Source organism: Alexandromys fortis, unplaced genomic scaffold (genome assembly GCF_014885135.2).
Source record: "Alexandromys fortis isolate MF-2015 unplaced genomic scaffold, M_Fortis_MF-2015_v1.1 scaffold_84, whole genome shotgun sequence".
Taxonomy (NCBI): Eukaryota; Metazoa; Chordata; class Mammalia; order Rodentia; family Cricetidae; genus Alexandromys; species Alexandromys fortis.
Window position 1 is genome coordinate 4,497,525 of NW_026068017.1, and position 18,192 is coordinate 4,515,716.

The 18,192-nt window shown below is 49.6% G+C and overlaps 1 protein-coding gene across 1 annotated transcript in view; it reads left to right on the forward strand.

Annotated features, from left to right (window-relative positions):
• Dnah2 (dynein axonemal heavy chain 2) overlaps positions 1 to 18,192 on the forward strand; it is a 128,432-nt gene that overhangs the window by 99,192 nt on the left and 11,048 nt on the right. Inside the window, 18 exon segments of the mRNA XM_050162494.1 lie at positions 90 to 229; positions 1,544 to 1,676; positions 1,775 to 1,914; positions 3,906 to 4,116; positions 4,247 to 4,363; positions 4,536 to 4,677; positions 5,735 to 5,904; positions 6,032 to 6,148; positions 11,747 to 11,911; positions 12,380 to 12,505; positions 12,620 to 12,768; positions 12,842 to 12,908; positions 13,357 to 13,507; positions 13,720 to 13,868; positions 14,044 to 14,177; positions 14,329 to 14,473; positions 14,583 to 14,782; positions 17,167 to 17,293. Of these exon segments, the coding sequence (XP_050018451.1) occupies positions 90 to 229; positions 1,544 to 1,676; positions 1,775 to 1,914; positions 3,906 to 4,116; positions 4,247 to 4,363; positions 4,536 to 4,677; positions 5,735 to 5,904; positions 6,032 to 6,148; positions 11,747 to 11,911; positions 12,380 to 12,505; positions 12,620 to 12,768; positions 12,842 to 12,908; positions 13,357 to 13,507; positions 13,720 to 13,868; positions 14,044 to 14,177; positions 14,329 to 14,473; positions 14,583 to 14,782; positions 17,167 to 17,293 (2,583 nt within the window).

An 18,192-nucleotide genomic window follows, 5' to 3' on the forward strand; every position in this document is an offset into this window, starting at 1 on the left:
CCCCCACCCCCAGCCTCAGTCCTCCAGCCTAACCTGCTGTCTGGCTCACTCTGCGGTGAGTGCTCTGACTCAGCGTGGCTTTTGTCCAGATCCAGAGCCAGATCATAGACCAGGCCCGGGCAGAGCAGATATCAGAATCCTCCGACAGCCTCTTCGCCTACCTCATTGAGCGCGTGCGGAACAACCTGCACATCGTGCTGTGCCTGAGCCCAGTGGGAGACCCCTTCAGGTGACGCTGCCTGTTAGGGGGTCCGGTCCCATGTGACTCCCTCCACAGGTCCATAGTGTCAGGAACAGCCCACTAGAGCCCGTTTTCCCAGCAGAGTGAATCCCCACTCCCAGCTTCCAGAAACTTCCTTTCTACTTTTCATCTCTGAATTTGGTGGCTTTGACGACATGTGGAACGGTGACTTACTTATTTCACTTCTATAATGCCCTCCAGTTTCATCCATATTGTACCGTATGACAAGATTGTCTTCTTTTTCATTAGAGGATAAATAGAATGGCAAAGTATGTATACATAGCAATTTTTTAAATTATTTATTTATTTAGTATACAATATTCTGTCTGTATGCCTGAAGGCCAGAAGAGGGCGCCAGACCTCTTTACAGGTGGTTGTGAGCCACCATGTGGTTGCTGGGAATTGAACTCAGGACCTTTGGAAGAGCAGGCAATGCTCTTAACCACTGAGCCATCTCTCCAGCCCCCACATAGCAATTTTTTAATCCATCCTTGGTATAAGTAGATATTTCAGGACAATCAGATCTAGAAGGAGGAGGCTGGGCAAGACAGTGCACACCTATAATCTCAGAACTCGGGTGGCTAAAGCAAGAAGATTGCTGCAAATTTGAAGCCAGCCTGGGCTACATAGCAAGAACCAGCATGGTCAGGGCTGTATGTGAGACCCTGTCTTTAAAAAAAAGTGGGGGGGCCCTGGAGAGGTGGCTCAGTGGTTAAGAACACTGACTGCTCTTCCAGAGGACCTGGGTTCAATTCCCTGCACCCACAGGGCAAAACACAACTGTCTGTAACTCCAAGATCTGACACCTCACACAGACATACATGCTGGCAAAACACCAATGCACATAAAATAAAAATAAATAAAAAATTAAAAAATAAAACCAAAATAAACTTATGAAGAGGGCAAGGCAAACTGGGTTACTGTTTTGCATATGTTTTTAACTTATGGCATATGGTGTATTTATCACAGGGGTGCGTGCTAAGCATTCTTCTTGGGTTACCTCACCAAATTTCCAACAACCTTGGTGTATATATATATACTGTTAATCCCCTCCTAAGGCTGAGGAAACTGATGTCTGAGTATGTTAGACACTTGCTCAAGATCAACATCTACAAAACGTGGATCCGGGCCTTTCTGATCAGAGACCATTTCTAAATGTGTGGACCTGTGCATGTGGAGATAGAGCCGCACGAGCAGATAGGAGGGGGGGACGGGGCCCCCAGGATCTGCAAAGCAGCTGGGCATGTGTTAGGATGCCAAGGGCGTCAGTGCGGAGACTTAACGCCCTTGCCTTCTCTCTAGGAACTGGATTCGCCAGTACCCAGCCCTGGTGAACTGCACCACCATCAACTGGTTCTCAGAGTGGCCCCGGGAGGCCTTGCTAGAGGTGGCTGAGAAATACCTGATAGGAGTGGACTTGGGGACACAGGAGAATGTGAGCCTTTCCCTCCTGACGCTTTGGCCACAGCCGCGCCTCCCCTCCATCCCCCTGATCCACACCCTCTGTCTTCCACCCTGTGCTGTTCCCTTCAGATCCACAGGAAAGTGGCCCAGATCTTTGTCACCATGCACTGGTCCGTGGCTCAGTACTCCCAGAAGATGCTGTTGGAACTGCGGAGACACAACTATGTCACACCCACAAACTACATGGAGCTCGTGTCTGGGTATAAAAAGTACGGAAACCGGGAAACAAGGAGGGCCGGGGGCTGTGTCTTTCAAAGGTGTTGATTGGTGAAAATACCCAGGATGTGGCCAAGGAGACAGGCTGGGGGATGTGGCTAAGGTGGGATGGCAGAGTCACAGAGGGAAGTTAATGAGAGGAGGGACTTCTGTGGGGAAGGCTGGACCTCCAGTCATGGACCCAAGGCTCCGCTGCCTCCTCATACCCTGTCTGTCCTTATTTACTGGGACGATTCTCTATATTTTCCAGACCGCAAGTTACCTGGGAGTTTACCATAATATTTGTAATCCTTCCCTCTCTCTGTCTAGTGTCCCTTAGGCTGGCCATTTGTATGAAATATCTGGGCATAGTGACACATGCCTATAAGTCCCCACTAGGAAGCCTGATGTAGGAGGATTATGAATTCAAGGACAGTCTGGCTACACACAAAGATCTTGTCTCATACACAAGGCTGGGAATGGTGGCTCCTGCTTCAGCTCTCAGGAGGCAGAGGCAGGTGAATCTCTGTGAGTTCAAGGCTAGTCTGGTCTACACAGGGAGATCTAAGACAACCAGGGCTACATAGTGAGACCTTGTTTCAAAAAAATAAATCAAATTAAAAATACACAAACAAATAGGGCCAGAGATACAGATCTATGTGCGGGTACCTTAGCACAGGAATATAACCAAAATGAAAAATACAAGCAGCGCAGACAAAAACCAGAAAAAGCGAAGTGTTTTCTGTCTCACATCTAGCCCAGTACTTTGCTTTGAATATCAGCTATGTGGGCAGATTTCCCCGCACACCAAGCGGTTCCTTAACACAGTGACTGAGTGTCTTACAATTCCTCTTGATCCTAACTGTCTACTTGGAGTTAGAATCAGATCGCACAGGCTAAGGCCTGGGGCCCCACTTCAGGTGCAGAGACCAAGCCCCATGCTGTTTCAGATGTCTGTCTGTCTGTCAGTTTCTCGGCTGAGCCGAGTGGTTTGTGGAAGTCAGGGGAACACTGTTGCTGGCTTATCAGAGAGGATATTTTATCTTATTTGACTTTCCTCCAGACAGTGTCTCACATACGTAGCCCAGCCTGGCTCTGAACTCACTATGTAGCTGAGGGTAGCCTCACAGCAATCCTCCTCCCTAGGACTGGGATCAAAAGCACAATCCACTGCAGTCACATGGACTGGGTATTCTGATTCAAGTTGGAAAAACAATTTGTAAAGACGATAATAGCATCAATTCGCCCATTTAACATGTATTTTTTAAGCACCTACTATGTGCTGGGCACTGTTTTATAGTGCTGTATCAGTGAGCCCTGTGTGTCTGGACATACAGGGTAACGTTCCACCTTTTTCTATTTAGCAATCATTTTAAAGTTTATTCTATGTGCATGGGTGTCAGATCCCCTGGAACTGGAGTTGCAGACAGGTGTGAGCTGCCGTGTGGGTGCTGGGAATTGAACCTGCGTCCTTTGGAAGAGCAGCCAGTGCTTTTAACCACTGAGCCCCATGTCTCCAGCCCCACCAATCATTTTGATAAACCCTTTAGTCCAGGAAATAACCACATATTTCTTTTTTAAAAAATCCAGATTTCTGGCTTCTCTTTAAGAGAAATGTAGGAAGTCTGTCCTTCTGTTGATTCCCACAGAGAGGGGGAGAGGCTAAGTGGGGTTCACTTGCCCCCTTTGGATGGGTTCATGTTTTATGGACCATTGCGATCCAGGTGCCTGCTGCACGATGTGGTCTCTGGAAGAGCCCAGGTAGAGGAAGCAATGTGTCAGAATGGTACTTAACAACCTGATTTAGATCATGGTGTAGAGAATAAATGAGAGGGAGAAGAAGACCTGCGGAGACTTTGTTGGAAATGCTAAAGACCTGAGCAGGCTATGGAAAGGCAGGAGGCAGACTATGTTCGTATGTGAGGGCAGAACGTGGCCACAGAAAGGGAGAAACTGAGGTGTTTGGGGAAGGACCATTATGGGAGGACTCCTCCTTCCTCTACAGGCTTCTCGGAGAAAAACGGCAGGAGCTGCTGGACCAAGCCAACAAGCTGCGGACTGGATTGTTTAAGATTGATGAAACTAGAGAAAAAGTAGAAGTGATGTCCCTGGAGCTGGAGGATGCCAAGAAAAAGGTGGCCGAGTTCCAGAAGCAGTGCGAAGAGTACCTGGTCATCATCGTGCAGCAGAAGCGGGAAGCGGACGAGCAGCAGAAGGTCAGAGGTCCTGCCCCCTGCGCCCACTCTGCCAGGGTCTCCAGGAAGAGGCTCCCTGGCCCCATCAGTTACCCCCTACTCACCTCATCCTTGGTTTCCTGTCCATCCTTTGTCTTCTTTTCATCTCTAGGCGGTCACTGCCAACAGTGAGAAGATTGCTATTGAAGAAGTCAAGTGTCAGGCACTGGCAGACAATGCCCAGAAGGATCTAGAGGAGGCATTGCCTGCCCTTGAAGAAGCCATGCGGGTACCATGGTGCCAGGAGTGGGGATGGGGCCAGCCTTCTTTGCTCTCAGAGTTGCTGGGGAAGGGGGGAGAGGGGAGAGGTGGCATCATAGTTGGCCCTGTGTCCAGGAAGGACTCGTCTTGCTATCTGAGTTGACTCTGGCCCAGTTCTCTCAGCTAATCCCTTTCCCCAGGCTTTGGAGTCTCTGAACAAGAAAGATATAGGTGAGATCAAGTCGTATGGAAGACCCCCTGCCCAGGTGGAGATGGTAATGCAGGCAGTCATGATTCTCCGGGGCAATGAGCCCACGTGGGCAGAGGCAAAGCGGCAGCTGGGTAAGCAGAGGGCATTGTTGGAAGAGACTTCCATTTGTCTGGTGTTTATTGATCAAGTGTAGTTCATCATCTGCAAGGGCCACCTGAGGTACCACAGAGACCCCTCAGGCCTTCTGTAACAGTCACTGAGGTACTGCAGACCCTGCCCCCTCAGGAGCACAGAGATTAAGAACCTTAAACATTTGTTAGGATTCTTTAGGAGTATATAGCAGGAACTGGCTCCTCTCACCATAACCAGAAGAAAATTGTTCTGAAGCAGTCAGAATGCATGGCAAGATCCAGGGCAAGAATGTCTCCATGCCAAAGAGGGACAAGAATAGAGAACAAGAAACAGCTTCTCTCTCTTTCTCTGTGTCTCTGTCTCGCTTACTCTTTCTTTGTGTATATGTGTGTTCACATTCATGTGTGGGATGTGTGAGTGGGTATATGCATGTGTGCAGGCATGCGTGCGTGCATGTCTGTCTGTCTGTCTAAGAGGGTCAAAAGTCAGTCATGGGTGTTGTTCCTCAGGAACTGTTCGCCTGTTTTGTTTTTGAGACAGGGCATCTAACTGTGGCCTGGGGTCGCTGGTTACCCAGGCTAACTCACCAGGGCACTCTGCCTTCCCAGTGCTGGGATTGTAGGTGCTTGCTACCATACCTACCTTTTTATTTCAGTTTTGGGGATCAAACACTTCACGCGTATTTTAAGCACCTTACTGACCACGCCGTCTGTCTGGCCTTGGGACTCTATTTTCAATCTGTGGCTTTCTCGGCTTTGGGCTCCCGCAGCAGAATATAGCTACAGTTTGCCAGTTTTTGTCCAGAAGAAAGTACAGAGCACATAGAAGGAATGCCGGGATGGGGGGATTTAACTGTTTGTCAAGGGAAGGGAGTAGGAGATGAGGCTGGGAAGATCCAGGAGGCCCTGGGGCCCGAGAGGATGCCAGCGAAGGGAGAAGGATCCAAAGAGGTCAAATATCTTGGCCTTGGGGACTTTAACAATAAGGAGTGGCGGAGGAGCTGGGCAGGAATAGGGTTTGGCCCTCTGGCTGAGGCCTCAAAATGTCACACCACAGGTGAACAGAATTTCATCAAGTCGCTGATCAACTTTGATAAAGACAACATCTCAGATAAGGTGCTGAAGAAGATTGGCGCCTACTGTGCCCAGCCTGACTTCCAGCCTGATATTATCGGCAGGGTCTCCCTGGCTGCTAAATCCCTCTGCATGTGGGTGCGGGCCATGGAGGTAGGCGGTGGCCAGAGTGAGTGGGAACCGAGGGGGCTGTCCTGGACAAGCTGGGGGGTGGCAGGCACAGAGGAGAAGGAAGGTGCTTGGTGGGGGCCCCCGGAAGCCTGGCTGTCTTTTCTCACAGTTGTATGGGCGTCTGTACCGAGTGGTTGAGCCCAAGCGGATCCGCATGAATGCCGCCATGGCCCAGCTTCAGGAGAAGCAAGCAGCCTTAGCAGAGGCCCAGGAAAAGCTGCGGGAGGTGAGCTTCCATCTGGCCTTCTGTCCGGTCCTCTCTTCATGACCATCTTTCCCCACTCTATTCTGCACCCAACTCTGTTACAGTGCAGCAGTGAGCTCTCTTCCCCTGCACCAGGTCTTGTTTAGGTCTGTCCGAAGCATAGGGTGCAGAAGGCTCCCAGGGCCCCATGTCTTTGTGGGTCACAGGACACTGTTGCCCCAAAGTGTTCTGGAGATCCACAGTTACCTCTGTCACAGCCTTGGAATAGGCTTTGGGATATTGACTGATGGCGTGTGGGTAGCGGGTTAGTTTCTGACGAGGGAATGGGTCAGTAGGGTCAGGATGGCAACTGTGGGCCTGGAACAGCAGTGGGGGTGGTGTCTGTACTTGGTGGGGGTAGGGCTGTCTAGAAGTCGGGGAAGGTAGACGAGGTAGGCAACTTTCTGCAGGATACATGCACAGCTGACTTCTAACCATGAAGAACAGTCAAGTGCTACTATCACAAGAATTCAGAACTCCTTGTCTGTTATTTGATTTTTTAGTCAGCCTTAAGAGACAATGTGCTAGCTGTGACGATGCATGTGTTCAGTGCCTGCTCTCGGGAGAAAGGGCAGGCGGATCTCTGTGAGTGGAGGCCAGCCTGGTCTACAGAGTGAGTTCCAGGACAACAAGGGCTATATAAAGAGGCCCTGTCTCAACAACAAAACGATAATACATACAACTTCGTTCCTAGATAATACACTCACGTTGAAATTAATTTGAAATTCAAAGGTACAGAAGAATATACAATGTAAAGTCTTCCCCCTCTGCTCTGTAGCATTCAACTTCACTCCATGAATTTTTTTACAAAACTCATCCTTCCTTCCAAAGATGATCTGTGTTAATATCAGTGTTTGTACACATACACGGAGAAGTACACATACATACAGACTTGTGGTGATTTGAATGAAAATGGCCCCCATAGGTTCATATATTTGAATGCTTAGTCACCAGGAAGAGGAACTGTTGAAAGGGTTAGAAGGATTTATTTATTTTGGTTTTTCTGAGGCAGGGTCTCTCTGTGTAACTGGAATTCGCTTAGTAGACCAGGCTGGCCTCAAACTCATAGAGATTTATGTGCCTCTTCCTTCAGAGTGCTGGGATTAAAGGTGTGTGCTAGCATTGCCCAACTCGGATTAGAAGGATTAGGAGGTGTGACCTTGTTGGAGAAAGTGTGGGACAGGCTTTGAGGTTTCAAAAGCCCATGCCAGGCAAGTTTCTCTCTTCTCTCTTTCCTCTCTCTCTCTCTCCTCTTTTTTTCTCTCTCTCTGCCTCTGCCTCCTCTCTCTCTCTCTCTCTCTCTCTCTCTCTCTCTCTCTCTGCTTCTGGTTCCTTTTTCTTTCTCTCTTCTCTCTTCTTTCTCTCCTCTCTCCTTTCTCCTCTGCCTCCTCTGTCTTTCTCTCTGCCCCCCCCCCACCTGCAGATCAGGAGGTACAGCTCTCAGGCACTGTTCCAGCACCACGCCTATCTGCTCACAGATTGACCTTGTGAAAATGTGCAAGGGATCCCCATTAAATACCCTCTCCTTTAAACTACCTTAGCCTGTGTCTCTTCCCAGCATTAATAGAACAGTAACTAAGGCAACACACAAACACATAATTTTTTTTTTTTTTACATTACACATGCTTCTGGGTGAATTTTTATTCACCTATTGATTGATTACCAACAGAGCTGGGCTGGGCACCATGTTTGCCACTCTGTGTTGCCCTGTCCATAGCTGGTCTCTCTCTCTTCCCACCACAGTCGTTTTTACTGTCAGAAGTACAGATGTCCTCAAGGCCTCTTCTGGTCTGGCCTGTGCAGAGAACTCATCCGGGCTGGAGGAACAGGCTTCTGCACACATCCCCATCCCTACATCCTGTGGCCATAGCCTCCCCCTAGCTCTCACAAAGCCTTCTCTCTTCCTGTCTCTTTCCCAGGAGGTCACAGCCACAGGTAAGGCGACCCACTTGCAAAGGTTCCTGGCTCGGATGAGTCACATCCTGGGTCAAGCGATTAAGTCGCTCCCTTATACTCAAACAATGGAACCTCTGGAGTCGCTGCCGATGATTCATTCTCTGGACAAACACGGAGTTCACAATGTTAGGGAGTGGGGGAGCTGCATGTATTCAAGGACAACAGCTTTGTGAGAGGAAGCAGGCAGGAGAGCCCTGTGCAAAGGCATCTGAGACCAATTGCTTGGGCCCATATATTCCAGGGGTGTCGGCCCCATCTCAAAAGACAGAACAAAACAGAGTAAACAGATGGGCAAAGCTAAGATCTTCCCCTTGTTATTGATAAAGGTTGCAAAATTTAAGATCCAATTTCATCTTTTGTTTGCTTTGCTTCCCTTCCTTCTTATGGGTTTGAGGAATCGAACTCACGTTGTTTCCTGAGACAGAGTCTCCTCCTGTAGCCCAGGCTGGCCTTGAATTTATGACCTTGAACTCCCCTGGTCCTCCTGCCTCCGACTCCCAAATACTGAGATTATAGGTGTGTGCCATGATGCCTGGGTTTATTTGGTGCTGGGGATCAGACTCAAGGCTTGGTTTATTCTAGGCAAGCACTCCACCAAATGAGCTATGTTCCCAGCCCTCTAGCCCTTGGTAAATGTTTTTTATTTTGATAGGCTCTTCATTGCATTGCCCAGGCTGGCCTTAAACTCACTCTGCAGCCCTGAGCTCTTGAACATGTCATTTTCCTTCCTCAGCCTCTCTAACTCCGTGTGTATGTGTGTATGGGGGGTTATTCGAAGGGGAATGCCAGAGGCCAGAGGTGTCACATCTTTGTGGAGCCAGGGTTCTAGGCAGTTGTCTGCCCTAGCACGGGTGCTGGGAATCAATCTGAGTCCTCTACAGGAGCAATATGTGCTTTTAACTGCTTAGCCACTTCTCCAGCCCCCTTTTTCTTCTTAATTTACATTGTATATGTGTGCGTGTGCACGCGTGTATATATATATATACATGTGGAGGTCAGAGGACAATGCACAGGAGTTGGTCTTTGCCTTCCTTCCTTCCTTCTTTTTTTTTTTTTTTTTTTTTTTTGGATTTTTGAGACAGGGTTTCTCTGTAGCTTTTTGCTTCCTGTCCTGGAACTAGCTCTTGTAGACCAGGCTGGTCTCGAACTCACAGAGATCCTCCTGCCTCTGCCTCCTGAGTGCTGGGATTAAAGGCATGTGCCACCACCGCCCGGCTACAGGCAGATTTATAAAGAGAGCTCCAGAACAACCAGGGCTACACAGAGAAACCCTGTCTCAAAAGACAAAACAAAGAAAAAAAAAGGTTATCTTAATTCAAAGTCGAGACTCTCAATGAATATCAGTTAGGAATAAAAAGAAATGTAAACATTTCATGGGCATATATAACTTCCAAAAAAATTATGCTCTCCAAACCATTATTTTTTTTCCCAACAATCACAGCAAAAACTCAAATAGTGCCTGAAGGAATGAATGATGGTAGATGGAGATGATGTTGGATTTTGCTGTACTAGGGTTTCAGTTATCGGGAAACTGTGAGCTATGAATTTAAATTTAGTGGGGAATTCTCCATTGGCAGATTAATATAAGACACACAGTTTAAGCAATGAGCATTTGCTGTCGTACGGGGTGTAGAGAAACACAGTCTTTTTTGGAGGGGAGTTTATTTCAGTTGTTTTAAAACACATAAAATCTACCAGTATAACTACCTTAAAGTATATAGCAAGTCTTTTGAAAGTTTTTTAAAGATTCTTTCCACATACGGTGTTTTGCCTGCATTGTGCATGTGCAGCGTGTGTGTGTGTGTGTGTGTGTGTGTGTGTGTGTGTGTGTGTGTGTGTGTGAGATGCCCATGGAGGTCAAAAGATGGCATCAAATGTCCTGGAGCTGGAGTTACCAGTTATGTGAACTGCCATGTGGATGCTGGGAATCGAACCTGGGTCCTCTGCAAGATCACCAAGTGCTCTTAAATGTGGAACCATTTCTCCAGCCCCTGTACAGCTGGTCTTAAAGTGATAGTCAATGTATTCACCATGGCTCCCAGCCATGACATTGCTTCTAAAGGAAACCCTGGTATCCTCTTAATCTGTTTCTTCTGTTGTGATCCCTGCCTTGGAGCTGTTGTTGATGGCTTTCCTTAGGGAAGCTGAGACCTATAAAGGTTGCTTCATAGGGAAGATTTTTGCCTCCTCCTATCCACACCTCTTTCTGAGACCATTCTCACTAGTGTAACCCAGGCTGGCCTGGACCCGTCTATATATCTCAGGCTGGCCTTGAACTTGTGGTCCTTCTGCCTCAGCCACCCAGGTGCTGGATTTACGGACCAACCCACCCTGCATGGCTTCCTGTCTCTCACTGGAAGACTCTTTTTTTTTTTTTTTGGTTTTTCGAGACAGGGTTTCTCTGTGGCTTTGGAGCCTGTCCTGGAACTAGCTCTGTAGACCAGGCTGGTCTCGAACTCGGAACTCACAGAGATCCGCCTGCCTCTGCCACCCGAGTGCTGGGATTAAAGGCGTGTGCCACCATCGCCCGGCTGGAAGACTCTTTTCAGGAGTTCTGAATGAAAGATGGTATTGATGCCGCTGATGTGGGTGTCAGGAGTCTTGGGGAGAGCAAGTCCTGCCACCTCCATTCTCTGAGGCAATCCATGGGGCACGCTGCGCTGGGGGTGAACAGCGGGCCTGGTCCATGTCCTCTCACACGGGAGTTACTATACATCCCAGCCTCTTACCTGCTCAGTCCTGCTGCATGAGGGCTCTGTCTTCCTAGGCTTGAGTTTCATTATCAGGTAAATTCTGGGCTCTAAGAGGAGGAAGGAAGAAAGAGAAATGAAACTCCCCTGACATAATATACATCCCTCACTCCTTGATACATTTCTGTCTGGTAGAATTATTCTTATTTTGAGCCGGGCGGTGGTGGCGCACACCTTTAATCCCAGCACTTGGGAGGCAGAGGCAGGCAGAGCTTTGTGAGTTCGAGGTCAGCCTGATCTACAAGAGCTAGTTCCAGGACAGGCTCTAAAGCTATAGAGAAACCTTGCCTCGAAAAACCAAAATTATTCTTATTTTATTCACGAGGGAAGCAGTGCCTCAAAAAACATGACCTGTGTGATGTTTGTGAGTGTGAGCATGCGCACAGCTTGTGTCTGAAGGCCAGAGGAAAGGCTGCTAAAGTCCAGGCCTCCCCTTCTACCTTGGTGAGGCAGCTGGCTTTAGAGCTTCTGATGATTCTTGTCTCTCTGTCTCCCAGCTCTCCAGTTGGAGCGCACGTGTGTGTGTGTGTGAGTGTGTGTGTGTGTGCACGTGTGTGTGTATCTGTGTGTTTGTGGCCTGCAGATGCACGATTACCTCGAATTTCTAGAAAACGCCATCCAGTTTGGATTTCCAGTACTGCTTCAGAATGTTCAGTATCTGGACCCCACCCTCAACCCAGTGCTCAACAAATCTGTAGCTCGAATTGGTCAGAGCCTAGGCTTGTTGTGAGCTGGTCCTAGAGAATTGATTCAAGTCAGCTTCACCAGCCCTCAAAGACATTAATTGACCCAAGGGCAGGCAACTTCAAGTGGCAAAGTCAGGATTTGACCTAAAACCAGTGTGTTCCATCCACCACGTAGCAATCTTTCCTAGGTGGCAGAGAAACTGGATATGCTCAAGAAGCAGTACGATGAGAAGCTGGCGCAGAAGGAGGAGCTTCGCAAGAAATCTGAGGAGATGGAGCTGAAACTGGAGCGAGCAGGAATGTTGGTGTCTGGACTGGCTGGTGAAAAGGCCCGATGGGAGGAGACCGTGCAGGTGAGGTGGGCTGCAACAGTGACCACTCCCCCCAAGTAGCCTATCCCTGCGTCCACTGAGAGGCAATGGTCAGGGAAAACGAGGGCACCAGGGTTTAGGAAATCCAAGAGTAGACAGTGGGTGTCTCTCCCTCCCCTTCTCACATTTGGTGAGAATGTACAAGGAATGGCATCCTTCCACTGGGGGTGGGTTCCGTGAGGGAGCTGGAAGGCACACTAGACCTCTTGGTACAGCTTGTCTTCCTAAGAGGTAACAGGCGGCCATCTTGTCTCTGGTTCCTGAGTTTCTGGCTCCAGGAAAGGGTTAGATCTTATCTGTGGATAATTAGAGTCCTCAGAGAGCAGGGTTTTAGAAAGGGAAGACTGGCTTTGATCTAGGCCAGAGTCAAGGAGATTATCTTGTGAAGCATCTCAGCCATCTCCAGAGGTCTGGGGTCCCAGGCATTTACCACCTTCTACTGTATCCCAGGGCCTGGAGGAGGATCTGGGCTACCTGGTGGGTGACTGTCTGCTGGCAGCTGCCTTCTTATCCTACATGGGGCCTTTTCTGACCAACTACCGGGATGAGATTGTCAATCAAATCTGGATCAGGAAGGTGAGAAGGGGCCAGGTGTGATAAGGGAGCATTTGGGGTGTGCCCTGGAAGAGGTGCAAGCAAGAGGCAGAGTCGCTGGAGTCTAGCTGAATTTGGGGGTTCTTCTTTCCCCAGATCCGGGAGCTTCAGGTTCCCTGTTCACCTCGCTTTGCCATTGATAGCTTCCTGTCCAATCCTACCAAAGTTCGGGACTGGAACATCCAGGGATTACCCTCGGATGCATTCTCTACTGAGAATGGCATCATCGTCACCAGGGGCAACAGGTGAGAACAGTTCCGGGAGTGAGAGGCAGAGGAGGAGCAGAGCCTGTCTTCTGACGGTGGCTTCTTCTCTCAGGTGGGCCCTCATGATCGATCCTCAGGCCCAAGCCCTCAAGTGGATTAAGAACATGGAAGGAAACCAGGTACTATGTGGGGCAGTTGTTGGGTGCCCCCGAGAGTCTCCCAAGCTTAGTTGTTTCTTCTTCTTCTTCTTCTTCTTCTTCTTCTTCTTCTTCTTCTTCTTCTTCTTCTTCTTCTTCTTCTTCTTCTTCTTCTTCTTCTTCTTCTTCTTCNCTCCTCCTCCTCCTCCTCCTCCTCCTCCTCCTCTTCTTCTTTTTAAAAATTTATTTATTTAATGAGCATCAGTGTTTCATCTGCCTACCTGTCTGTGTGAATGTCTCAGATCTCCTGGAACTGGAGTTACAGACAGTTGTGAGCGGCCACGTGGGTGCTGGATATTGAACCCAGGTCCTCTGGAATAGCAGCCAGTGCCCTTAACTACTGAACAATCTCCCCAGCCCCACCTAGTTTCTTCTTGAGGTCCTGTTCTTGGCTACTGTATTCCTCCAAGCTCCTTCCATCCCTCTCCAGGGCCTTAAGGTCATCGACATGCAGATGCACGATTACCTCCGCATTCTAGAAAACGCCATCCAGTTTGGATTTCCAGTGCTGCTTCAGAATGTGCAGGAGTATCTGGACCCCACCCTCAACCCAGTGCTCAACAAATCTGTAGCTCGAATTGGTCAGAGCCTAGGCTTGTTGTGAGCTGGTCCTAGAGACTGGCCAAATAGGAGACTAGGGTGGAAAGGGAGGCTCTTGGGCTGCGTCCCAACGGGTTAGGCCCCAGTGAAGCCTTAAGGCAGGTTGAGTCACTGACCTGTATGTCAATGGGGAATGAGTCAGCCCTTACCTGATCATCGAAGAGTCTTGCCTTGAACCGTTCTGTGGATGCAGGTGGTCGGCTCTTGATGCGCATTGGTGACAAGGAGGTGGAGTACAACCCCAATTTCCGTTTCTACCTCACCACCAAGCTCTCCAATCCCCACTACAGCCCAGAGACCTCAGCTAAGACCACCATTGTCAACTTCGCTGTTAAGGAACAGGTAAGTGAGGGCTGGGGCTGGGATGAAGCTGGGTGGGCTGCAGTGTGTGAGAAATACAAGGGGAGAGCCACGCTTGAGCTGGACAATGGAGAAGAGGGACTTGGGCGGTCTAAAAGGGTGGCAGGTATAGAGGCCACAGGCATGGGACCCTCACTCTGTGTCTTGGCCTTGTCAGGGCCTGGAAGCCCAACTGCTGGGCATTGTGGTTCGGAAGGAGCGTCCTGAGCTGGAAGAGCAGAAGGATTCGCTGGTCATCAACATTGCCGCCGGGAAGAGAAAGCTCAAGGAGCTGGAGGATGAGATCCTCCGGTGAGAACGGCATCCTCATCCCCACGTCACCCCAACCCACCCACCACCTCTGCTCCCAGGAGACACAAGCGGCACCCTGTGGAGCCAACAGGAGTCCCTTCCCCCTGACTTCCAAATGCCTGACTCCAGGTGTCTCCTGGCTTCCTCCTAGCTTGTTGAATGAGGCCACAGGTTCTCTACTGGATGATGTGCAGCTGGTGAACACGCTTCAGACGTCCAAGATAACAGCCACTGAGGTCACAGAGCAACTAGAGACCAGTGAGACCACAGAGATCAACATTGACTTGGCCAGAGAGGTGAGCTTCTGTCCCCTCCGGTCTGGTTGACTGACCTGAGACCCCTTTCTTCCTGAGTTCTCGTTTGTGCCTGCCCCTCTGTGGCCCTGACTCTTACTGACCCCTCCAGGCTTACCGTCCGTGTGCCCAGCGGGCCTCAGTGCTGTTCTTCGTGCTCAATGATATGGGCCGCATTGACCCCATGTACCAGTTCTCGCTGGATGCCTACATCAGCCTCTTTATCCTCAGCATTGACAAGAGCCATCGTAGCAATAAGCTGGAGGACCGCATCGAGTATCTGAACGACTACCACACCTATGCTGTCTACAGGTCTGAGGACATACCCAAGGCAGGGGATCGAGTGGCTGAAGCGTCCCTGGTTTCGTGTGACATAGTGTGACTCTAGTGGAGGTGTTAAATACAGATCTGAGTGGAGGGAGAGTAAATTGCTCTCTGTGCAAGCATGAAGGCTTGAATTCAGATCCCAAGAACCCACATCAAAAGTTGGATATGCCAGGCAGTAGTGGCGCACGTCTTTAATCCCAGCACTCGGGAGGCAGAGGCAGGCGGATCTCTGTGAGTTCTAGGCCAGCCTGGTTACAAGAGCTAGTTCTAGGACAGGCTCCAAAGCTACAGAGAGACCCTGTCTCGACCCCCTCCCAAAAAAAAGTTGGATACAGGGGCTGGAGAGATGGCTCAGTGGTTAAGAGCACTGACTGCTCTTCCAGAGGACCCGGGTTCAATTCCCAGCACCCACATGGCAGCTCACAACTGTCTGAAGATCAGTTCCAGGGGATCTGACACTTCACACCAATGCACATAAAATAAAGTTAAATAAACCACAAAAATATTTAAAAAAAAAAAAGTTGGATACAATGGTGTGTGCCTGTAATACCAGCACTGTGGAAGAAAGACAAGATCCCTGAAACTTTTCCGCAAGCAGCTCTAACTGAATTGGTGAGAGGTCCTGCCTCAAAATCAAAGTGGAGAGCAATTGAAGAAAGCCATTAACCCTCTGTTGTGCATACATGTCGCCCAGCCACACACATGTGAGCATACAGACACACACAGACAGACACACAGACCAGGGTTCAGGTGTGGGGTAGGGTCTGAGACTCTAATAAGCTTCCTGGGAGCTGTTGGTCCCGATCCGTGGAATTTCTTTTGTTTGATTTTTTTTTTAGTTTACCTTCATTTATTACTTTGTAGTGGGGTGGCATGCACACGTCACAGCACGTCTGTGCCACGGCAAGCTTGTGATGATCAGAGTCCATTCTCTGCTTCCGGCTTCTGGGCTCCCAAATCAAATGTGGGCCTCCAGGCTTGGCCGCAGCTCCCTTGCCTGCTGAGCCATCACGCCAGCCTTTGGTTCCCATGTTGAGCAGCAGAGCCCCTGACTTGTCCACCTGGACTTGCTGCAGCCCCTCAAGTTTGCTTGCTTCAGATCACATGTGTGCTCTGCCCACTTCTCTGGGGTCCTCATCCCTGAATGGTGTCCCCACCAACCCGTCACTCCTGGCAGCAGCTGGGAGTCACTCTTTATTCTCCTAGCTTCAGTCAGCGCTGGGCTCTGCTCCTGTGGTTCTAGTCACTTCTCCCTCCCGTGCTCTCCTGACTGCTGCGGCTGGGCCTTGGTGCCTGAGGCTGGGCCTTGGTGCACATGTCCACACGGCTGGGCCTTGGTGCACATGTCCACACGGCTGGGCCTTGGTGCACATGTCCACACGGCTGGGCCTTGTGCACGTTTTCACACAGATTGCATAGCATTCCCCTCTCAGGTTACCCACCCTGCTGCTGTGTCCCTCCTGGTCTGTTCTCCAGGTGATCTTGTTGTTCCCAGCTTAACCTCTTCAGTGGTCATCATCTCTTGAGGGATCCCCAAAGCCCTCTGTGACCTGACCTCCACCTGCCCCCGCTTCATGCCCGCTGCCTGAGCAGCACTGTTGACTTTGACCCCATGCCCTCTTCCCCTGTAGTTGTCCCTGGAACACTCAATTTCTCGAGCTCCCATGCCTTTGAGTAGTCACCACACACCTCAAGGCACCTGCTCTCAGGAACTTTCCTTTTTCTTTTTAAATGATTTATTTATTTATTTAATATACATTGGTGTTCTGCCTGCATTTGTGTCTGTGTGAAGGTGTCAGATCCCCTGGGATTAGACAGTTGTGAGCTGCCACATGGGTGCCTGGAATTGACCCTGGGTCCTCTGAAAGGGCAGCAAGAATTCTTAACCACCGAGCTACTCTCCAGATCCTCCCGGGATCTTTCTAAGAGTGTCAGGCACAGCTGGACAGCATGCCTTACATTCCCCTGATACCACTCCCACCTCTGTGCGGGACTCCCAGTGGCTTACCCTGACCACCTGCTCAGGGTACGTCCTTCCTGAGGTGGGGGAGGGTACACGACTTCCTCAAGGACAGAAACTACAGCTTACTTATTCTGTGTCTTCTGGACTGCAGAATACTGCCCAGCAAGACAGTGAGGGAATAATTGATGTTTTGTTTGTTTAATGAACTGAATGCCTAGTGAACTCCAGGAAAACTATGTCAATCTCTCAAGGTTCCCAAGTCCTTGGCTGTTTCCATGAGGTTTGGGTTAGATGCTGACTACACTCCTTGTTTGGAAGTCTCTGGGTATGACTGTTACACAATGAGTACCCATGCTGGGCCTCACCCCACATCACCCCCTCCACCTTCCCTGTCCTTTCCTCGTAGGTACACCTGCCGGACCCTTTTTGAGCGCCACAAGCTACTGTTCAGCTTTCACATGTGTGCCAAGATCCTGGAGACTTCTGGCAAGCTCAACATGGATGAGTACAACTTCTTCCTGCGTGGCGGTGTGGTGAGTTAGCCTCAAAGGTTAGCTGAGTGATTTGAAGAAAAAGCATGCTAAGAGCAGGTGCACAGTCAGCAGCCTGGAGTGTGGAGCTGGCTTGCTGTGTGATTCCTGCTATTAGAACGAGCTAGTCAGTGGAGCACCTGTGACCAGTGACCCAGGTATACTTGGCTCAGGTGAGAGCTGGGCCATGATGGTGCACACCTTTAATCCCAGCACTAGGGAGGCAGAGGCAGGCAGATCTCTGTGAGTTCAAAGCTAGCCTGGTCTACAGAGTGAGTTCCAGGACAGGCTCCAAAGCTTCAGAGAAACCCTGTCTCGAAAAACAAAAAACAAAACAAAACAAAGAAAGAAGAAAAGAAAAAAAAAAAAAAGAAACCCTGTCTTGAAAAACAAAATAAACAAAACAAAACCGAGTCAAGTGAGGAAGCTACCTGTACTTGTAACCCTAGAATGGGGTCCTGGGACCTGACAGACAGGCTTCCCCTTCAGTGAGAGACTCTCTCAAGGGAATAAGGGCCACTTCCGTTCTCCAGCCTCCACATGCTTGCACGCTCGGGCATGTACCACAGACACACAAACCACACACATGCATATGCACACACACCAAAGAAAACGTTCCAAATTTTCATGTAAAAGAGTGAGTATATGGATGGAATGGAGCTATTTGTGCCACTAAAACCACCAGAGGGCACCAGCTTCCTAAACTTCAACTGTTGTGGGCTCTGTAACCCCCATCCCCAACAATTCCTCAGAAAAAGTGGCTTCGCATCCATCTTGGATTCCTGTATCCGGCTCTTCATTCAGAATTTACTGTTTCATGCACGACCAACACTGGAGACACACAGACACACAAGACCAACACTGGAGACACACACACAAGACCAACACTGGAGACACACACA